This window comes from Xiphophorus maculatus, chromosome 17 (assembly GCF_002775205.1).
Source record: "Xiphophorus maculatus strain JP 163 A chromosome 17, X_maculatus-5.0-male, whole genome shotgun sequence".
Taxonomy (NCBI): domain Eukaryota; kingdom Metazoa; phylum Chordata; class Actinopteri; order Cyprinodontiformes; family Poeciliidae; genus Xiphophorus; species Xiphophorus maculatus.
The window spans coordinates 4245203-4269728 of record NC_036459.1 but is presented as its reverse complement, the minus strand read 5'-3'; the positions used below and the strand labels follow the sequence as shown (position 1 = coordinate 4269728).

The 24526-nt window shown below is 38.4% G+C and overlaps 1 protein-coding gene across 8 annotated transcripts in view; it reads right to left on the bottom strand.

Moving 5' to 3' along the window:
- Positions 1-24526, bottom strand: part of cacna1c (calcium voltage-gated channel subunit alpha1 C) — a 186796-nt gene that overhangs the window by 108650 nt on the left and 53620 nt on the right. For all 8 annotated transcript variants that reach the window (XM_023350203.1, XM_023350204.1, XM_023350205.1 and 5 more), the window contains exons 2-3: positions 23213-23642; positions 15687-15792 (exon numbers count right to left, since the gene is read on the bottom strand). In XM_023350203.1, the coding sequence (XP_023205971.1) occupies positions 15687-15792; positions 23213-23642 (536 nt within the window). The remainder of the gene's footprint in view (positions 1-15686; positions 15793-23212; positions 23643-24526) is intronic.

Sequence of the window (24526 nt, the reverse complement as noted above, 5' to 3'; positions counted from 1 at the left end):
TCTCACAGCCCAGATCCCATTCTTTTTAATGCCACTGAAAAGTTTGCTGTGTAGCTGCTGGAAACTCTTGTGCTACAGGCTAGCAACTTCAAAGCAAATGTATCAAATGCCTCTGTGTGCTGATACTAAAAAACAAGTCATAAAAGCTTCAAAAGGTAAACAGAATTCTAAAAAAATCGGCTTAAGTCATTCTAAACAAAAACTGTGGAAAAAAATTAACTATAAACAATATAATCTGCGTCATATCAGCTTATTTTCAAAATAAATGCCTTGTGTAATTAGTACAAATATGCATGACTACCAAATATGCATGTGTTTTATGTATGTTCTCTGCATGTACCAGTCGACATACACATTAAGTGTCTGCGTAAATACGAGGCCACCAGACTTCATCACCAAGGCGACCAGCTTGTTGCCAGGTAATGATGTGGAGACAGAGACAGGGGGAAGTGGAGAAGCTACAAGATCAATTAGCAAGACAGAAAAGACAAAATTAAACAGGTGTAGCAACATGTTACAGAGACACCTGCCAGAAAGTCGCCTTCGTTTTTGACCACAGGCTGTAAGGTTCCCGTGTGTGGATCTGCACAACTTCAATCAACATGCGAGTGCTGGAGCTCCTGATTAAATCTGACTTCAAGGCCGCTGAAGAATTAGAATTAAATTAAAGTTTAATTCTCGTTTGACAATGAACCCGACGCACGGACGAGGTTACATCACAGCTCTGAACCAATAGGAATGCAGCTTCACACTGTGTCAGTCTGTCAGCTTTCATCAGGAGCTGACACACTGACAATGTGGTGAACAGAGTGGGGTGGAAATACTAGTGGGGCTGTTCATGTTTATGTGTGTGTGAGTAAATCTGACAGTACCTGTTACAATCTCAACACTTCAAGAGACCCGTCTATATCATTGTATTTTTAAGTGGGACATTAAATGGTAGACTAAGTTTTTCTTGCTACGTTACCGACATCAAACCAACTCCTGTAACTAAAACCGAATCTATGCCTGGTGCTTTCAACGAGATGTGTTTTTATCATTTCAAAGACGCCAATGATTCTCCGACAAGCTCAACAAACTGTCAAAGGCAGTAGATTAACCAAATCGTGGCATGTTGGATTCAGGATTTAAACATGACACAGCATGTTTACACTGCAGCAGGAGCACAGAGGGACGAGGGGAGGGGGCTCGCCGGTGAATTCAAGATGGCATTTTAATTAGATCAGGGAGCAGATGTGGAGAGAGGGGGAACAATAAAAAAGTAAAGAGAAGAAAACAGAAGATAGGAGAAGAGAGAGTGTGCTTTCAAATTCATATCACCCTGTTACCCTTTCGCTGTATAATTAGTGGAAAACATATCTTATTTTCAAGCTGTGTAATTATCAATTTGTGTAAGAGGAAACAGGACAGAAGATGATCAAGTGTTAGGCTTACAAGGCCACCGGGATTTTTTTGTTTGTTTTTTCAAATAAAGGATACTTCTGAATAACTGAAGGTAATTATTCACCTGTGTGAGGAAGTGGAGAAATCTAAAGTTTTTTCAGAATGTAAGAACAAATGTGTAACCAAAATCTTAATTTTTACATCCAAAACAGCCTTGAACTTTTCTCCCATCTGTTATGACTTCAACATCTAAGTTAAAAACACAAAGAGAGCATCGATTGACTGGAAATCTAGAGTAAAGACAGAGAACAACCCAAATATGGTCGTCGTTGTGGCTCAAGTCGCCTGGCAACCTCAGTTTGCCTTGACTCACACTGTCAAGTCATTACTGCAGTGAAACAGACTGTATCCTTTTATAACGACTCTGAAGTTTGAAAGGACATTGAGATTTACAGCTCAGAATGTTGTTGCACCAAAAAATATGGGCCGCTTCAAGGACAAGTGTAGAAGCTCATTAAAAAGACCACAGTGCAGAAAATGGATGCTTGTGACAGGTTGATAGTCTTAGTATAGTACACACACAACATGGAGCTGCTGAATGCAACAAAGATCTGTAATGCAACATACTAAAAACTACCTGGAATTGACAGCTTAAAAAAGGCAAAAACAATGATGGATCAAAAATATGTGGTAAACGTAACTGCAGAATTATTTCACTGTACCACAGCAGCTAAGAATCCAGACACTGAACCTGCTGGAAAAAGGTTCATGCTGAATCTTCCTTTAGCAGGGCTGGGATTCTAATCATATCAGTCATACTGAACGTGCTTTGTGTACAGAATGTTCTGAACTTCTTTCATTCCCCTGTCATACTATATATTAATAATAATATGCTATATTGCAGCAGGGATTGCTGCGTGAGTCTCAGCTGATCTTTGCACTACTCTGTTTGCATTTGTGTCGTTGCGTTCTGGGGAATTTTTTTATTTTTTTTACACATCAGTAAATTCCAGAGATACACCACACGGCCAGACTCAGCTCAGTTTCACCTCGATTGCCGCATACCGGTTACTAGTCAGCCATAAACTCAGAAAACCAATCTGATCAGTGAACGGCATGCAATACACTGCTAGCCTGATCTGACAACAACAATTTAAGTGTGGATGCAATAAGTAGGTTAAAAGATTTATGTAAATCTTGATTATTTTAGTATCAGTGAGTTTCCTTCAAAATAAATCACAGGAAGCTCAGATCATTACATAACTCTGCGATGCGTACTTTCCATATCTTCTGATATTATACTTTTTCTGAATGTAGAAATTTGGCAGCGTTACAATTAAAATCGTGCTTTTAAATTTGTTCATCATTCTGATTTTGTTAACCCTCTTTGTCAATTCGTTTCTTACTGTTTCAGCTTTTAATGTTCTGCTCTAACCCTTATTCTTTGGTATTGACTCTTCCATTGAAGTCCAAACATTTTTCCAGACTTCCATAAAAAGCAAATGGCAACATGTGGGGCCATGTTTAAAGCGACAGGTTCCTAAAGCACGTCTAATCTCCAGTTATATTGCAAGGGTTTCTTTATGAGCTCATGCTTCCTTATGAGCTCAAATAAAATAGACGGTGTGGTATTTTGCACATAAGATCATTACCGACTATATCCCTTTTGAAGTAAGGAATAGAAAAGAATAAAGTTTTCGTAGCTAATTTAAGTCTCTGACACAACACTTCCTCCATCTTTGTAATTGGTTTACATTAAGACATGGATGTTATTATAGACTTACAGTTGCCTCTTCAAGCAGTTTGCTCAATAAAACATTTATTATAGGAAAAAGAGAGGCTGGACATACTTTAAGCTCCCTGACATCTGTTCTGCAAGCTTGACTCGGTATTTTGCATGTTTTTCGTTCTTCCGTTTTAAGCCCTGACAGACTGACAGCTGTGGCAGACAGGTGATAGGTGGACACCTTTATATGCCCCTGTTTGTAGGTCTGCTGCTGCTGCTGAAAGAAAGTGAGACACAATACCGGTGCATGCTGCAGTCACCAGCAACAGAGATAAAGGCAAAGTGCACAAAGGTTCACAAAAACAAATTCATACACAGCCAACTCACTGGATAGGTCTGTAGAAGCTAAAGCATCAATGTTACTTTTATTTAATGTTTTTTTTACTTGTCCTCAAATCTGCAATATGAAGAACCTGGTTGTCTACATGTGCCAGGGCAGCTTTTAGAGAGAAGAGATGGAATCCTAATTGTTTGATTGACTATTAAATCAGAGTTCCATCTGGCATCAGAGTAGATAGTCTGTTAATAAAACATGAACCTGTGTTCGAATGACCTTTAGCTTTTTGGGTTATTTGTAAAGGTATATGTGTGCGTAAATGTGTGTGTGTAAATTTAGAGGAATAGAGGAGAAACGTCCTGCTTTGGCTCCCTGAGGCTGCAGGAGCCCCAGCCAGACAGACCCCAAGACCCCCTCCACAGAGTAGCCATAAGCTCAGCATGGAGGCGTGTTGGCAGCATAGCACAGGAGCCAATAGTCCCTATGCCAAGGAGGCACAGGGAGAGATGCAAGGTATCAAACCCCCCTGCCTATCCCTGCAGTCATATTCCCAAGTACATGTCAATCAAGGTGCCCACACAAACCCTGGTGGCAGAACGAGTCAGTAATGAGGAGGAAGAATCCTCCCCCCAAAAAATTCCCAACTTGCCAAGCAGGCATCTGCAATCCACACACTCTCAAAGACCAACAGTGGTGCTAAGACAGATTGTTATGACTTTTTTCTTTTGTTACACTTACAGTATGTGATCTGTGGCGATGAAAAATAATCACTGAACAGTTGACAAAAAAGAGCTTTTCTGTCAAAAAAAATCTGACAACATAAAATAAACTAAAATACCTCAAGAAGAAACTCCTAATGCCAGATCTGAAGAAATTCAAAGACAAATGTGAAACAAAGTCATTGACATCAATCAATGTGGAATAGGCTACAAGTAATTTCTAAGGCTTTGGTACTCAGAGCCAGGGCAAAGTAGACGACCACTGCTAGTCCTTTGGTCAGGCTGTATCCTCAAGATAACAGGTTTGGTTTTTGGTAGGAAGAAAAAGTTTTTACCTCATTGTTATTGACCTAACCTTGAATGTTCCAAAGGGATAGAGCTTCATGTTGCGTTTTTCAAAAATTGACATCTGTCCACCTCACTTTGAACTTATTTGTAATTCCCATCTCTCCTGCTGTCCTTCAGCTTAAACCTGAGGACTTTTGAATTGTATTTTATTCATCTTTCTGTGGTGGTTCTCCTCCCATTTCTGATTCATTCCTCAGTTTCTTTGACTCCTCTCTTATATCTCTTCTAATATCACTCCTTCCCTTTTCCTCCATTCTTGCTACTCCAATGTACTGTTCTCTCTCTCTGCCCTCATCCGTTTTCCTTTCTTTCACCGCACTTTAATACTCTGTCAGTCTCTCCATCCATTATTCATGACACAGTCGCAGCCGGCATTAGAGGACCTCGCAATATTGCTACGGCAACAACGCAGTAGAAGCAGCCGTGTTGGATCATGGGAAACTGGGTCACCTCCCAGGAGCGGGAGGGTGCAGGGGGTGCAGCAGAGGGAGGCCGTCGTCATACACACGTGTCCACACACACCTGACAGTTGTCCTACAAAGCATGACTCTTTGAAAACAGAAAAATTGATGAGAGTGACAAAAGCGGAAGGAATAGCAATCGGTCTGATTAATGGTCCAGGCACAATAACTGACTGAAAACAAACTGTGCTTCTTAGCCGAATAAAGTGGACGTTTACACTTCTGCTCTTAGACTTATTCCCTTACTCAGGGTGATTGGAGCCCAATCAGTGTTAACTAACTTTGACTGCACAACGTTTAGCTTGAGGGAACCAGACAGAGAAAGTTTGTCTCATTACATGCAACTTATTTTGAATGACATGTGAAAATGTGTGTAAATTTGATATAGCACTTAATATGAATCCATACAAAACAACTTCAACTTCAGTGTAACTGGTTAAAAGAAAAGTATACCTAAGGATCTGTTTGCATTAAGTCACTAACTTTGCAATAATACCTTTTAGTGAACAGAAATGTAGCAACACTGGACCATTGACTTATTAAAAAGTTAATTTTGTTGCCGAGTTTATGTGCAGTCTAAGCATATAAATTAGGTTTGTATCTATATCTGCTACAATGTTGTTGAACAAATAAAAATTTTTTTTTTGAGTTGCTGTTTTATTTAGATAAGATCTCAATAAAATACACCGATGTTTTGTTTGTAATATGACAAAATTTGGAAACGTTTGAAGGATATGGACACATTTATAAGCCATTTTTCATTATTTCTTATTCAACACTTCAGATACAGAAAATGTTCCTCAAAGGGAAAATTATGATTGTAAAACAATTTATGTGATTTCCTAAAGCTCATCTATTGAAAGACCCATCTCAAATTCATACACTGTCATTTGTGGGAAGAGATCTACTGCAGAACAATGACACATATTGATATAAGTTAAGATTCACAATCTGTTTTACAGAATAGTATTGCTAAGTTGCACAAAATTCGAGACCAAACTTTAGCTTTAAAAGAGAACAAACACAGCTTTAATTAACATTTGCAAATGGAGAAAACATACAAAGCTCACATCTCAGTGAGAATCGGATGAGTTCTGACTTGGGGCTGAACGTCCCCTCATTTACATTAGATACATCACACATTACTTAGTCACACCCCCTGGCTCAAGTGTCAGGTAAAAATCTATACGTTACTTATCTGTAAGTTTCAGTCGAGCAGGGTTGCTTACGCATTCACAGCTCAACTTTAGGCATTTATCCAAAAAGGCCTCTCTGCTAATGGCTAAACACAGATACTAGTAACTGAACTTCTACAAACTAGGCTTATCACCTTAGAATGTCTTCACATCTCTAACTGCTGAACACCCTGTTCTTCCTGTTCTTCACTTATTTGAGGAGGGTCAGAAGAGCATATGTCCTGTTGAGCTGCAACTGAGTGCAAACATCATAAAGTGTACATTCAAATTTATTTAAACTTTGTTACTAAATTTTTCCTTCACAATTTGTATCTGTTCTTAGTCTAATTTGTGAAAATATCCCTAAAGGCAAATCTAACACATGGTTTTATGAAATACGTTGAATAAGCACACACAACAGAAAGGCAATTTAAGGCATCCTCTTAGGTACAATAATCATGTAAGTTATCTTAAAGTTCCCAACTTTGAACTGTTTGACTTGATCTGCATCTGAAACTATAAATTTAACATGGCTGGTTAAAAAGAAATAAATGCCAGAACCAAGATTATCTTCCATACTGTTACCTTAGAAAATGCAGTGCTGGAAGTCTGCCACATGTTACCACCAAGGAGGAAAATGGAAACATCTGTTTCTATGGGAACCCGGCTCTTTGATGATGCTGACAAACACATAAACCACCCAAGGAAGTGTGGAAATACACAAATAATCACACAACCCCCAGTGTCGCACAGATCCCACTGATACACCTTTAAAACAGCCTTCGCCCAGATGTAGAAATATGTGCTGACCATCGGTTTTTGTGCCAGAGTGTCTTCAAGAGCAAGAAGGCAGAAGGGAAAAAGACTCAGCTCCCAGACCAGATGGCTAAATGTCAGTGAATGCCACACAAACATGACTGCTAGTCCTCCCTAGAAGAGGCTGTACACTGTTACACTGCATCACCTAATAATTTAGCGAGTGAGAGAGCTGAGACATTTGCACTACCTAATATGTCAGATATTTTGCTTATTGCTCCCAATCTGAGGACTTCCAAAGCACACACCTGACTGTAGTTCATTTTAAGAGATTTAAACCTAACTTTATTACTTTGCGTCCATAAAACTGGGAAAGAGAACAGAATAAACGCTGGTGAATTTACCATCAGGTCAGCTTTGTTCTTGGTTGTGTCAATGTTTCAAAAGTTTTTCCCCTTTTGTAGATTTCTTTGTCACACTTTATTTTTAATATCAGACATAGGAAGCCTGAATAAATGCAAACTACAATTGTTTTTAAATTATATTTTTGTTCATTAAGGGAAAAAAACTGTCCAAACCAAAATGGCTCTGTTAAGGGAAAAAAAACTGCCTTTAAACATACTGTAACTGGTTGTTTCACTTTTTTGAGGGAACAACTGTCCTCGAGCTTTCACAATAACCGGCAAAACCTATTGCATCTTGACTGGTTTTAAGGTTAAACTTTGACTAGGCCACTCCATAACAATTTTTTGTCTAATCAGTTCAGAGGTGGATTTGCTGTCGAATAACCCTGTCGTTCTTGAGCTTAAGTTCACAAACAGATGACCAGACGTTCTCCTGCTCACTGAAGATCCCTGAGAGTGAGCAGAGTTCAAGTTTTCCAGGTCCTGACGCATCAACGCAGCCATGTCTGTTGTCGGTTTTAGTTTTAAAGGAAATGTTCAGGACACACGACTTTCAAGATTCAAGAGGTTTAATTATCAGAAAGTTTTCATATAATTGTTTCCCAGAAGTCTTGGAAATCATAATATTTTTTTGACAAGTTCAGCAGTGGTTCATGCCTTGGCTGAAATTTTTCCGCAGCATTTGTTTTTCTTTTCTTTTTAATTCACTGACGTTGGATCGTTCTGTTTGGTTCTTTTATGATCTCCTGCATGAGTTGTTTTTTATTTCACTGGAATCTCAAACCTTTCATGAAAATGGCTTTGTAGCCGATATATCATGTAGCGCTACTTAACATTGTTGAAATATGTATATTGTCATTCCTTACTGTACTGAAAATATACTTTTCAAACATTCATGTAGCATTTATTTATTTATTTTTTTAAAGAGGGATTTATAATAGGCAAGTTGCTAAACTTAAATTGCTTTGTTTGGTTTTGAGTACAACTGTTTTTCTCTAAATAGATCCAATATCAATTACTATCCCAGATGTGCAGAACAACTGTCTTTAATCCCACTCTGGTTGTCATTTCAGCAAACAATGAGAAGAATGCCTGACAGAAACAGGGACAATAAGACAGACGTCGCTCCCTCTGGTAAGTGTGACGGACAGAGACATTAGGTTCTCATCTCCCTGTGTGCTTTGTTTGAGCTGTAATATGGGTCGATGTGAGGCAGAGGTGGACACTTTTAGCTCAGTAAAAATATCCTGCTCTCTCTTTTTTGTCCTTCCCTCTTTCACTGATTTAACACCAGCACCTTCCAACATTTTGCCTTCAGGATATTTGAGGCTTTGGGCTGCATGCAGATGATCAAAAATGCAACCCTTCACTGCTAGCCTTTTACACACAGTCGTACAGTATTAATGAATAAGGCATTGGTTTGAACCTTGGCTAAAATCAATTATGTTTTCACAAGTTGACCTGATTTAACCCAGAGACCTCTTTGATGGTCTCTGGACTGTGAATAACATGTATTATGCACATGTTTAGCAAGAAAATGAAAAAAAAAAAACAAGGATAAAAAGTTTCAAAACTTGACTTTCTTCTCAAAAGATTGGAATAAATTTATATGGCTTTTAGTTGACAAGTGAAGTCATGATCAGAATCCTTTTAATGAAGACACAATGGATGCTTGCTTGTTTTCCATCTGGTAGCCAGCAGAACCGTCAAATTATTCTTAACTCTTAGTAAACAAAGTAGACTTATCTTGGAAGAAAGTAAGAAAATGGGCAACATGATCACAATACAATAAAACAAGCGAAACGGTGGCGGCAGTTGTTGCCATCACACGATCAGAAGGGAAAGGAATCAGCTTGAACAGCGGGCCAATCAGGTGAGTTCAGGAGAAATTTGGCCGTGGTTAGGGGCGGGTCTTAAAGTGTGGCAGGATGGGAGGGGCAGAGGGAGAGAGGAAAATCATGCAAGCACCTCATAAGTTTTACGCTTTTTTTGCAGGCTAATAACTCGAAGTACCTCGTCACACAACAGCAGCGATTTGTCATCAACTTATTTTAATTCTGCTCTTATTATTGTTTTAACAGGTTTCATCGGCATGTCATCCCCACCTATAGTCTCGCTCCTCCACTTTGATGGGTAAGTTTTTCAGATAAAATTATTTTATGGGAACCATGAAATAATTAAATACATATTTAAGTATCTGCACTGGCTATTATAAGTTTGCATTTTAATGATTTGATTACATATTTAATAAACTGACTATTTAATAATTTACTTAAACATTTAATTAGACATTTATTTATTTCACAGCACATTTAATCAATGATTTAATGATGTGTTTGTTTAATTTTGTCTCCTGTAAGCCTTCACATTTATGCAAATCTGTCTCAAGAAAGGAAGTCGCTTCATAATTTTTAAACTATAATTCGCTGGGATGTAACATGGCTGATGTTGGTCAGACTTTAGTCAAGCAACCTACTAATTATATGCCACTAATGATATGTGTGGAAGACATGACACATGTTGCAGTAAATCACATCTGTTTACATATGACATAAGCACACACTGTCACACCCAGTAATCATAATTAGCAAATCCATGCTAAAATCTGAATATGCCTGCTTAAACTATCCACATATGCCACCACTAGCATAACTATTCACGCATGATTTCCACTGAGATCACTCAGATTCTGTCTCCAGCACAAGAGACCACAGAGCAAATTTGTTTAGATAAGAGCAAGTACAGATCATACCTCTGCATCTATAAATAGACATTCTTGGCAACTAGCAGAAGAGCACCCATAGAAACATGTTACCTTGAACCACAACAGAAATAAATAATGGGAGGATAGAAAAAATCAACTGAGACAGAGCCCAGCGCTTAGTTAAAAAGGTAACTTACAACATTACTCCATAAATACAAATCAGCTCTTGCTGCAGTGAATGATGCTCTGTGGAATTTCTATAGTCATTTCACACAATAAAAAAGTACACAAAATATTTGTTTTCTTTTCTCAAAGAATATAAATGAAACATCATTGATGTTTGCTCATTTGTAGACAACCTATAAATATCTGTATCTCAGCTAGTACAAAATAACTTGTCTTTTTCATGTCTACTTTGTGGTGCATTTCTTAAAGAAGGAGGTTCATTGCCAAGAACAACTATCCATACCTCTGGATCAATTTCACATTTTGGAAGAATCACAACCACAAATTTCAATTCATTTTTTTTAGTCTTTGAGTGATATATCAATACATAGCAGAGCTTAATTTTAGAGTGGAAAGAAAAGGATATATTAACAAAATCCAGTCTTAAAAAAAAATATTGCGACCACTTGCTTTCAGAAATTACTTATTTAGCCCATTGATGCCTAGTTTCATTTCTGCTTTAATGCAGCCGTTCTATTAAGGTCTAATAAGTTTGTTAGAGAATTTTAGTGAATGAAAAGCACAGTGAAGACCAATGAACACAAAGACAAGTTTGTCAGAACAATCTCAAGAGAGGTTTACAGCAAGGTTAAGTTATAAAACAATATCCTTATATGTGCTTGTCCACCTAAGCTGACAAGCCGGTCATGGAGAGTATTAATGAGGGAAGCAACAGATTAGATTAGATAAGATCAAAATTTATATTAATGTCTTGGAAGGGCCTAGTCAAAGCGCTGACCTTAACCTGAAATTAGAATTTGTGGCAAGACTTCAAAACCGATCTTCAGTGATGGTTTCCATCCAGTGTGACTGAGCTTGAGCTGTTTTCATGGAAGATTGGGCAAAAATTTGAGTCTCAGCTGTACCTTTTCAAAACTGGTACTGAAGTAATATGCTTCCATACTTTGGTGGTTAGGTGAACTATAGATTCAGGGCTGATTCAGACAATTTTCAGATATTATACAAATTTCCAACACACACTGTCAAAATAGCTTTGTCACCCTTGCATTTCAAAAGAAAATTTCTATTTGAGGTATAAATGTGTCTGTGTCCATGGCTCTGCCCTTCATCAGTCAGTGTCTAATCAGGTTCATCGATCTGCTAATTGCTTGGCTATGACATCATTATTCTGTCGATTTCAAAGCATTCCTATCGACCTCACTAAGATCGATTGTGGAGAGTGACTGAAGGGAAGAAATGCAATGGAAGAAAGGGTCTGGAGAAAAAAGAAAGACCACAGTTTAGACAAACCGTTTTGAAGTGCAGCCCACATTTTCTCCCTGACAGAGAAGAGTTTTTTGCACTTTGGTTCCTACCTGCTTTTTCTCTCTGTAACCAAGTGCACATGAGGAGCATCACTACGGTTACCATTTCCATGACAACCTCTCCTGCTGCTATTATTGGGAATGTTGTCAAGGAGACAAAGCAGCGCATTATGGGATGCAGACTGAAATAGAAATCTTGTACAGGAAGCAATTCAACAGATCTCTGGTGTTGCATAAGAGACTTTTTATAAATATAAGGAGGGCTGTCATTAATCAAATATACTGCAGGGTTGGAGGTAAATAAAACCTCATTGCCAGGAGACTAAACCACAGTCATGATGCTGATCTTTTTATCTTTCTCAGATCTAGCAAAACAAGAGATATTAAAATTCAACAAATACCAAAAACACTGATTGACAAGTGACCTGAAATAAGATCTTTCTTTCAGAGCGTTATTTGAAGCTTCAGGGCTTACATGATGGGAATTTAATGAGCTGCCTTGCAGTTTTCAACATTTTGATGCAAAGATGAGAAGTAATAAGTGTGCTGAAAATAAAAATATCAATATATTTCCTTCTTACGACATTATAAATTCACAGATTATTGAAACACTATGTACCCCTTACAGATTGTTCTGTTTGTGCTTTATTTCCCCTATCAAATAAATTTGAATGTGAAAGATAACTTCAGTAAGTAGAAAATATCAACCAAACAAACATGATAGTACGTACAATATGTCACCTTTGTGTAATCATGAAATGATTGTGATAAGTCACATTTTTTCTCTTCAAATAAGCTAAAAGATCTCACAAAGCAATTTATTATGGACAGATCTAAAGAAAAAAACAATGGGTGAGAAACAACGTAACTGACATCTATAAATCTGGAAAGAGTTACCAAGACATTTTTTGTTTTTGAAGACTTTAGCAAACCCCATTAAGAGCCATTATCCACAAATCCATAAAGGGAGAAAACATGTAATAGTGGTGAACTTCCCAGAGAGCTTGACCTACCAAAGTCACTCCACAACAAATAACTTTGGTAGCTCCTTTATTGGCAATGCATTACAGAGCTCACAAGAGTCCAGAAAAACATCCTAAGTACTTCAGACATCACTTGAGTCAGTGGAAGTCTGTTTATGATTCAACAAGAAAGAACAACTTTTGGAAATTAGACTTTGAACTAACCAAATAATCCGTCAACAGTGATGTAAAAGACCCATTGCCAGCTATGCTTGATGCAACCAAGAGTGGCACAACCATTTATAAAGATTAGGGGCCAATTTATTTTCACACATGGCCAGCTTCTATCCTTCTTCATGTGATAATTGAAAACATCATTCGAGAACTGCTTTTGTTTACTTCTGTTATAACCGCTGATCTTACACATTTAAATTTGACAAAAAAGCAAAAACGAAAGAAATCTATGAAGGAGAAAACACATTTTACTGCACTGTACCTGGACTGTCACTGGGTATTAATGTTGCGAAAACAGCAACTATAGACTCAGAAAAAACACACTATGGTTTTTATAGATGTATGTAATGACAAAAAAGTCCCTTTAAATTAACAAAGACAATTTTGCAGCAACCTAATGATGTGCGCTGCAAATCCAGAAATGTTATCAGATGACGATGCTTAAAACTTCTCCATTTCAAACGCTGCCTGTCTGGCACCCAGACAGATGCTTGGATCAACCGCATAGTTAAGCCTCTGCCCCATCTATCTTCACATTGCTTCCTGTATGTGTGAAGGTTATAAAACTAATTAGCCACAGCTGTGGTGGCGGTGAGTGGCTTATACGTAGGGATCCGAATGTCCATTCTGTATATGTTAACTTAAGGAGTCTTAAATTCTTTGTCTAAGGTAAAAAATAGCCCACCAAAAACAAATGTTATGAGATAAGGTTATATTTTAAAAGAAAGGTTTTAATTACTTTAGCCAATAATTATACATATTAATAATCCCCACTATTTGGCACACTCGTGGAACAAATTGTCTATTTTATCCAGGGTCTTGGATCCTCTTATATTTTTGGATGTCTCTTCTCTGCCTACCTCAAAGATTTGTTGTAGGATTTAAATTCTAAACGAGTTCATGATGCCATGCATTCTAATGAGGTTCCCAGGGCCTTTAGGAGTGAGACAGACCCACAACATCACAGATCCTCTACCACATCCTTGGTTTACTTCAGATACATCTGAGTGTTTATTGCCAGAAACCTCAATTTTTGTCTCACCTGACCAAAGCACATGGTTCCAGTTAAAGTCCCAGTGAAGTTTAGCAAACCTTAGCACACTTATCTTTTTAATGGTAAGACAATCCAGGCTTTTTTCTTGCCTTGCTCTCAATCAGTTTGAATTTAAATGCCATCTAATGGATATTATAGAAAAATCTCCTTCAGCTGATTTACTCTGACTCATATACCTGCTCTCAAACTGCAAAACAGAACAGAAGAGGGGCAGGCTTGGTTATTAATTTAGTCAAATAGATAAAAACGACGACTGTGCTCTTGATAATACTATGCAGGCTTTATCCAGTAGTAGACAACTTGGATAAAGTCGCAAAGTGCAGCATGAGGGATTAAAAATGAGCAAAATGTGTCAAAATAATCCTCCTTTCAAAAGAAGCAAAGACATAAACAGTCAGAGTGATGGCTCCTTCACTTAATCAGAGAGATAAATGTCCAACTTTTTCTAAAACACATACAGCGGCACATTGATCACAAAAACATGAATCCTACACAGTGATGTATAAAGATTTGATACAATAACCTCCATCTGAACAATAAAGTAATAAATAAAACGTACTCAACGTTTTCTCAGTTATATCTGATGAAATACAAATACACTTAATTTTTAATAAATCAGTCCATTGTTTTTGAAAATGGCATTCCTCACTAAGAAGTTGTGAAAATTGAAAAAAAAAACTGGCATCAGAACAAAGTAACTGAAATATTAAAAGAAATTAAGTAAGTAAAGTAAATCTAAAGTAAATAAGTAAATTTCTTTCTGTAATATTAGCCTAGACAATCAGTAGGAAACTTATTTCGATACACAAAAAATTCAAGGAAAAAGGCATTTAGAATAGTTGCAGTTTTTGTGAAATTAAAATTTTTCAATTTGTCTTGAAGAAAACAACAGCTCCACAATAAATAACTATTTTAATATTTGATGTCAATGTGACATTACTAGCAACGCATCATTTAACAAATTACTGACTAGTCAGTGGTGGCTATTCGCAGACTGGATGGGAAATGAGCACCATAAATACAGCCCACGTACCTGTCTATTACACTAACACGTTGCATCAAACTGCACAACCAGCAGCTGTCTGTCAGGTTCATAATCACAGCTTTTATAAAGCAACTGCTTGTTTGGCAGCTAGTGTCAGAACATCGGAATTCATGTATTTGTATGGATGTCCTAAAAATATGATATAAGAATTATAGTCTGTCACAAGTATAAATGCTGAAGAGATGTACATGCTAGTAGTAATTTGAAGTGACAAACATGCCAGTTTAACATGCTGGGTAAGTAGTTTACCCAGTAGTTTAGGTTTCTATCTATCGGTCTGTCTGTAATGGTGTAATGGTGAGCCTTCCTTCTAAATTAGTAATACAGCACAGGTACTTGTTCAGCCCTTCTCATAAATTGTATCTAATTAGACAATTAAAGCAAGTGAAATCAGCACTACACAAGAGCTCACAGCTGATCTTCTTTCATCCAAGCAAAAAGCAATTCAAGTTCAGTATAACTGAACCGCTCTAATTACCTCCACACCCTAATATGAGCAATCAAGGCTAAACAATTCTGTAATTCTGAACTAGTGTCATTCAGGTGGGATTTTCTTTCTTGCTCTCTTCTAGTTCCGTGTTAATTCCCATCAAAATGCAATGATTTCTCTGCATCTTCTAACAACATCTTTTGTGCATGAATGTATTATAAAGACAGGTAATATAAATGCCATAGAGAGACTGGCTTGTCACAAGCAAGTCATATATAGCAAACCCCAGGAAAAACAAAGAAGATGCATCATCATTCTCTGTCAAGTCAAAGTCAAATGTGTTTTGGCAAAGTAAACCCAGCAGATAGAGCAAAGAAAAACAAATAGTGGCAGCAAATGTGAAACCAAACATTTGCTAACAGCAGCTCAGAAAACCGATACAATGATATGCTGCTTACCAGGTTGGAGTTGGTGGCATTCGAGTCATCCTCAGGGAAGGGGATGTAGACGGCTAAGGCCACACAATTAGCAAAGATGGTCATCAGGATGATGATCTCAAATGGTCTGAGTGGAGAGTTAAGGAAAAGTGAAGTGCAAGACAAAATGTTTACGAACCATTCAAAAACATAGATCCATCCATTCATCTATGCAGCTTAATCCGAAAATCCCAGTAAGTCAAGAGACAGGAGGGAAATTGATTCGCTTGGTGGTTCGTACCCAACAGACATCATGATCAGTTATAAGAACCACATTGACTGACTCCATTTGATCAATGAAGACCTCTTTTCTGAGGTCTTCATCTATAATTCTAAATTCATCCACCCTACAGACGAATCCACTTTGTCAGAGATGGGGTCGGACCTTATACAGCACAATTTGTTTCATGACAAACCAGAGCAGTGCCAGGATTATATGTTCTACCCCACCATTTTTCATCAGCAAGACACAAAGATACTTGAAGTCCCCTGCTGAAAGTAAACAGACGGAGCAGTCTACGTTTTTTTCCCGGTTGAGGACAGTGATCTCAACACTGAGAGGAGCTGACGGTCATTCTCACCATTTTCCCATTTGGCACACCCTTTTTCTGTGAGGCTGAGAAGCATGAAGTATGTTCCCTTTGATAGATGAAACAGTCTTCAGTCCCTTTTTTTAAAGATTGTGACCGCCACACCGATCTGCTACTCTGCAGGTGCAGCCCCAGGCCTAAGTGCAACATTAAAGAGGTCTTTCAACCATGACAGCTCCACAATGTCCAAAGTCAAGATGTGGAAAACTCAACTTTTCCCTTTAATTTATTAAAGTTGATTCCTTTTTAGAGATATTCTTTACCATAGAATCTTCTTTTACAATTCTGGTTTTAGATCTTTTTCACAGAAATGGCTCTTGTTAGTCACTTAAGAACTATTACACATTTACACAAGAAAAGGTATTCACAGCCAAGAAAGCAATGTTCCTCTGCTTAGGGAGATCAAAGCTCTTCAGCTTGTCTTTTAGTGAACAATAAGACACTTAGAGTAACTTTGGAATCTCTTGAAGTGTGTGGGCGGGGGATCTCAGAGACAACGCATGTCCTAATATGGGTGCGACAAGGAGCAGGCCTGTCGCGTGGAAGACAGGATGCAGACAGAGAGAGAGAAAGGGAGAGGCCACGATGGAATGAGAGGAGAGACGTAGGGTTTTTATTTGGAGCGGTCCTTGAGAGGGGAGTGACCTCATTATTTCAGGCCTCTGAGAGAAAGGGAGAGTGGAGAGTGAAGAGATGGAGACAGAGAAAGGGAGAGAATGTGAACGAGAGATGGAGGAGGTCTGGTTTTCATCAACACAACTACAAACTGCCACCACCGTCAACTCCTGTGTTCTGTTTTTGCCCCGTCTTTATCTCCCTTTCTACTCTATCCTCCTGTCTGTTCTACCTACACAACAGTTTTTATTTTCTCTCATGTAGAATTTGCCCAGACTCAGGATGGCCTACGAAGTAAGCAGCAAATTACAGTCGAGCTTTGAGGTCAGATGATAAGGTTTAAACAAATCAAATTCCTGAGGAAATTTTCAATTATGATTAGTCTAAGGTTAGACTTTAAAACTCCGATCACATTATTAAGGTATTTTGGCAATAGGAACCTCTTTCATTAACATCCTAAATGCTCTACCTAAGTCATGTCTGAGCTGCCACTGGCCATTCATACTTTACAAAAAAATATACTGCATAGCTGTAAGCTTTCAGAAATGAAGTCAGCAGTGCAGAACAACAAAAGGTGACATCAGAACAAAGCATTCAACTTGATTTTTTTTTCTTTTTAATGGCTCCCTGCACTCTATCATACATGGTTTTATACTGTCCTGCATGTTTTAAGCATTTCACTGTATCCGCACACATGAAGGGGTGATTGTCAGGCTTCTGCTGAGCAGTTTCAGACATGATAAGGAGGTAATGTCATCATTTCATTACCACCACAGGTGTGCTGGAGCGTGGACATGTCCAAAACCTTTTATTCATTTTCCAAAATTTGGTTGGGTTTTGGTCCCTAGGAGGTGATATAAGCTTGATTTCAGTGATGACAAGCCTTTCTTTTTCCAAAGAGGGAGATGTCGCTAGACACATCACACTACCTTTATTGAAAGCAGTTTGGCATTGGCAGAGAGGATTTGGCAAAGTTTTTATGGGCCCAACCCACATACTTAGCTCTGCTATTCAATCCACACATGGATTTTCTTAAGACATGTGGCATCATTTAAGGGAAAACAAACATGTTGTTAAATAGTACTGGATTTATTGCCAAGCAACATTGTTACAATGAAGAAAAAAATTCAACTAAACACAAATTTATTTCTTCCTAGATCAGACACAGAGAAGAATTAATATTTATTTTATTAGACAACGGCTTAAATGGCAGCCAGGTGACCAGGATGATTGGAGATTGAAGCTGGCTAACATAGCTGCTAGCTAGGTGTCAGAGAATAATAAAACTACATGATTTAGAATTGCCCTTTCTTTTATATGTTCCTATTATAGCAAGGTGGGTTATTGCACCTACACAAAGCAAGTACACCCATAGATTAAGCAGGTTGTACTTTTGTTTTTGCTTCACTCCAAAGCCACTTCCCTTGTTCCAGGTGGATTTCCCAAAAGTGTCCATGAATAAATAGTACTTGCAGAAAAATCTTATTTCAGAAGACAAATCTAAAAGCTTCAACACCTAGCTCTATATTTCTTAACAACCTAGCAATAATGCTTAATGGCTCCCAAAGGCTATGTCAATTGCCATATAAAGTTCTAATGAGAGTTTTGAACATCTAAGCTAAGGTAGACTCAGAATGTGATATAAAAAAAGCGCATTTAAAAAAACCTGTCCTCCCTCCAAGTCAAGTTTTTGTTCACGTTTCATTAGTTTTGTAGTGAACATTTTTTTATGGTTCTTTATGCTCTTATCGCAGGTTTTTTAAACATTGTTTATTGTAAGTTTGTAATAACTTTGCCTTTTCAGAAGATTAGTGTACTTAAAAAATCTAATTATTTATGTATTTAGTCGCTGGAGCAACTCTGTGTGGTCTTCCAAAGAGATTAACTATAGTGTTTGATTTCTTACAGTCGGTTTAGGATCAGCTCTGCAGTCACAAAAGAAAAAAATGTTTTTCTAAATGTAGTTTATATTTGGATTAAGAACTGACCTTTGATCACTTTCAACCACATGATCATTCAGCCTGGGATCAAGACGCATTTGAGGTCAATCACTCGCTCTTGAACCGAGACCTCATCAAACTAACTTCGGAAATGTTGAGATCCTCTGAAACACAAGTCTGTGACTCACTCTGGGTTTCTGACCCATAATTTAAAAAAAACCCTGGAGGTCCGCTTCCATCAACATGACAATAAATCTTCTGGCTGCTGTAGTGTTGAGAGCAAAACATTAGAGGCCTAACCGAGGGATCAAATCAAGTAGCAAGACTGAAATCAGCAGTGTGTCTTCAACAGCATGGGAAAAAAAAGACATGAGGCTGAGTGTCATACTGTTTCTTCTGCGTCTTACTGTAGCAAATCTGAAATGAAAATGCAGGTGCTTTTCACTGTTAAGCCCATACAACATAATATTTCCTCTCTAATACTTTTTAGAACTTAACATAAACATTATGCTAAGCATCTCAAGCAGCCAGCTGTATATACTCAAGACATATTTTCCCAGTGGGATTGCATCCAGACACAAACACCAAGAAGCTGTTTCACAGATACAGCAAGTGGCTTCCATAAACACCTCATACTTCACTCAGTAGCACAGATAATCTCACCAGAACCCAATAAGTAAGCTCAGATATACTGATGTTGTCAACATTTTATGATGATATTTTAGTGCACATATTACATAGGTAATGCGTGTAAATGACATATATATTTGTAAGTAATTTATTTACACATAAATACAATATATCGGCAAAAGTAGTTGCTCGTCTATCTTCACACATAGGAAGTTGAGTGACATTGTTGAGAATAAATAAATTCTGTGTTTTCCTTTTATTTCTTTTAGCTAGTTGCTAAGCTAAACCTACAGGAAATGACATGCAAAGGAGAGCTCTGCTTAGAGGAAATGGCACACTAGGGCATAGCTCAGAGAGACGAAGGGAATGGAAAACCCTTGCGGGATGCCATTTGACTGTTAGCTCTTAAAGGTAGCATGTCAGAATGGACCAGCTGTATTTTGGTACAATAAATGGAATTCATGAATTCAGCTCACTGACTCTTCTTCAACCTCATACATCACAAACTCAGCGTGGAGAACGGTTAATTCTCCTAAACATTCAGTATGGTGTTGGCCCACTTCATGCAGCTATAGCCAATCCAACTTTCCTGGGGGGGCTTTCTGTGAAATTTAAGAGTGCATTTGTGGGAATGTTTCATGATTCTTCCATTAGCACAGATGTGAGATCAGACACAGATTTTTTTTTTCTCTTGTTCTTTTTTTTATCCCAAAGGTTTTCTGTCAGGGTGAGGTCAGTACTCTCTGTGTGCCAGTGAAGTTCTGCTTCCACCCAAAAGTAGCTCATCCATGTCTTCACAGATCTTGTTTTGAGTGAGAAACTCCCAAACAAAGCTCAGAGCAGGACATTGTTCAGAATGTATTGGTATGCTGCAGCACTAAGAGTTCCTTTCCCTGGAGCTAAGGGGCCAAGCACAACTCCTGAAAAACAGGCCCACACCTTAATCATTTCCCGACCAAACTTTACATTTCACACAGTGCAGTTGGGCAATTGCCGTTCTCCAATCAACTGCCAAACTGCCAAACCCAGACGTATTCACTGGATTTCCAGACAGAGTCATGACTCATCACTCCAGAGAACCCATCTCCACTACTCTAGACTCCAGAGGGGGCATGCTTTACACCACTGGATCCAACACTTATGTTGACTTGGTGATGTAAGACTTGGATGCAACGGCTCGGTCATGAAAATCCATTTCATGAAACTTTCCATGCCCTGTTTGCGCTAATCTGAAGGCCACATGAAGTATAGAGGTCTGTAACTATTGACTCTGCAGAAAGTTTGTAACCTCTGCACATTATGTGTCTCACCAAATAGCTCCCTCGTCTTTTGTGAACTTTAACACTTCTGATGCCAACTAAGGCCTGTAGAGTCCTAAACAAAGTTTTTTTTTTTTTTTTTTACAGTTTGTTGGGGATTTTTACATTTTGAAGTTAGATTCAAATAATTAGCCAAGTGATTTTTATGTGTTTCCGATTGTTTGTTTGCAGCTATTGCTCTTAAACCATATCTTGATTACACAATGGAAGATTAATATAAACATGGCAATTAATTATATATCTTTGTTTTAGTTTTAGATTTAAAAGCAAAGACTAAATTCTTCTGTTTATATTGGGAAGGAGATGAGCCCTTTAACAAATGAGATGTCAGAGGAAATTTTTAGGTGACCTGAAAATTTAAAATTGTAAATAGTAGCATTAACCAGCTCCATACATTATACTAATGTAATATGATCAGCTTTTACTGGCTGCACACAGCTTTTGTTGTACCATATGACGACTTTTCAGTGGATAATAAGAAGGACAAAATATGACGGCTAACATGTTGGTTAGTACAGGTAAATTTAAACGCAACACGTTTGTGTCGCTCTTTTTTCCTTTCACATCTTTCGGGCTTCATCACTTTTCCTGTCGTCTTCTTTCATCTCTGCCTTTGGTTATGTGTGAATAAATGATTCCGGGAGTTGTAAATGATCCAGAGACTGATATTTCATTGGGTTTGACTGCTCAAGTGACCCTCGGGGTTTATTGATTTTCTATTCCATAAAATATTTATTTATTTATTTATTTATTTTTTAGATCCACTGTTGCAAAAGGTGACCGGTGAGGGAAAATATCCATATTTTCAGTCTTATAGTGCTCAAGCACATTAGCATACTTAAAAATATATCACTGATCCCATGGGAGGATACTTTATTTTTAGAAATATATGTCTAATTTGCGAAGGTGTAGTGAGACAGGATTCAGAACATCAAACATTATGCAGGACTAAATTGGACAGAGCAAGGTTTTTATTGCGCTTTGATATATTTCCTGTTTTGCGAGAATGTCACAAATAATTACGCAATCATTTATTATAAACAAATTTCTTGCCACAGATAATTCCCCCCTGTTGTGTAAGAGAGAGAGCCATAACAAGAATAAAAATCATAAATTAAGTGCTGAAAATTTATCTCATAATGCACTCCTATTTTCCTATTTTGTTACATTCACTGTAATGTATTATTTACTTAATGCAGCACTCAACAAAAGCAATTAAAAGGTATCTTTCCGAATGCTAATTTACCAGTTTCCCCCTTCACTTCCCTTGGTTATAACACTGCCTCCCTACCTCCCTTCACTGATTGTTTGCCCTCCACCTGCCATATAATTTTTCTTGTTTACCCTCCATCCCAATCTCCCTCAAGCCTCCTCGGCTTCTCCACTCCATTATCTCTCCTGTCAACATCCACGTCCTGCCCACATCCCTGCCCTTCTCATTTCCCTGACGCCTCCTTTTCCTCTCCTCCTGTCCCTCCGAGGTCGATTTGTAGCTATGCTGCTCCAGAGGCGACGCTGATGGTGACCCCGCGCCCAGTATTGATTACTTCGATTGTGACACTGATCGTTTCCACCTCCCTTGGCCTCTCCTATTATTCATCACCCCGAGGCTAGATCAGGCCATTGTGATTTAGAGCTTAAAAGTAAAAAGAAAGAAATAGGATGTGCGTGGACAGAGAAAGAGGGATGATAGGATGAGAAAAAAGGAGTGATTAAATGATTAAAAAGAAAAGTTAAGAAATGAACAAAGGCAGATAATCAGATGGGAGAAAGTCACTCTTATTATGAAATAAATGAGATGGGTTTGATTGTTTTGAGTCCAACATTATCATCTGTAGTGAAAGATACAACAGTCTCTGAGGTTTCAAACTGTTCCTTGTTCTAAGGTGCTTTAAAACAAGAAATAACGCAACAGGCATGTAGGTCAACCAATCCACCTCAAAAAACACTTTTAAAATTTTCAGCAGCATGAATCTGGCCCAGTTTGTAAGTGTTGTCTATCTAGTCACATTTGTCAAAAGTGTGCAAACATAATGTATCTGTCTGGGAAAAAACTGTGGGGAAAAGTAAATCAAGCATTTCTTTTCTGTATAAGTTGTAACTGTAAGTATATTTAGGTGACTAAGAAAAAATGGTTTGTTCCCATTGCTGATTTACATTGTGCTGATTTCTGTGGGACTTGATGCTGCCTGAAAAAAACTACACATCGTCTCACACAAGCATAGACCTTAAACTGCTTCAACTGTTGCCATAAACAACCACAAACTTAAATGTATGTTGTGCTAGATCAGCACAGTGCAGTGTTTTGGGGTAACCATGCCTCTCATAAAGCTTGTGTAAAAAGAAGCTTTATAGAGCCGCATTCAAAGTAGAGATTAAAAATAATCTATTATTGATGTTTGGTTAAAGGATACTTCCACTCCACGATGCTGATGCACGCCCTGCGGATGGGGTTCTTGAGTGTGAGACAAAGCAGGGCCCGCGGCGGCCTTGTGGCTGTCGTTGTGGTTTGTTTCTTGGGTTTAGAAGCGTAGTGTTGTCTCTTCCTTTGCGTGGAGCTGGCTGTGGAAATGGGGCCGCCCCCGCCCGACCCAAGCCCCGCCCCTCCGCCTGACGCAGCATTGCCCATCATCTTCGCCTGCCGCGCGGCGTCAATGGCCGCTTGCCAGCTCAGGGCTGCTCCCGGGGTGGGAATGTGCTCCGGTGCAAGGCCAACCACACCCACCCCACGGTTGACCCCTCCTCCCCCGCCGCTGTGGTCGCCATGGTTACCGCCTCCTCTGTGCTCGTTCGTCAAGCCAACTGGAGGAGGCCGAGGAAGGGGAGGGGGAGAGTAGTCGGAGCCTACAGTGGAGAAAAATAGAGACAAACATCAAGTTAGAAAATCATGCATCTTAATTATCAATAAATCAGTAGATCACTTCCCTCAGTAACCTGCTGGCACCCGCATTAATTAAAGAGATTACGCATGGCTTCTTAAAGATGACATAGTGTCCTAATTTTCTGTTTGGTAGGTTAATTCGAATGCTGCAAGTGTCTCAGCTGTTACTGAATCCTGCATATTTTAATGTCCTTGAAGAACAGGCCAGATGCACATGTCCTCCCATGAGTACTGCAAGTACAACAGAGCTAATTATGCTGTGTTTAGCTCTTAACCATTCATCTGGGCTCTGAGTTTTCATCAGGCTGAACTTTAAAGACAAAACATAAAACAAAGCACAACACGGGCAGTTTTACCGTCCCTGTGGTTTGGAGCAATCATTTTAGATACACAGAGGAAAATTTTCTCACGTTCTCTGCTTTGAAATAGGATAATTTATTTTGATCTTATCTCAATACTTTCCCAAATTCATAATACGAAAGGTTTACTGTGACTTGGAAGTCAGAAGGTTACAGCCCTCTTCACTTAGCGTCACAAATAAAATCCCCCAAAAAACAATCATGTCCTTATTTTCATTTATACAGAAATCTCACTAGAAACGGAAAAAGTGAAATGCATATGATGTAAATGCAAAACAATCTATTAACCAGTTGGTTTCTGTTTTACTTCAACATTTTCGATAATCTCTTGTCAATTTAGTTTTGTTTCCCTTATTGATAATCTTCGATGGATATTGCTTTTAAAAGAACAGGCAGCCAATTTACCAGACATCAAAACAGACACCGGGAAATGCTCAGATAGGCAGTATTCTAAAAACACAGCATTGTCCTTTAGATACAGCAAACCT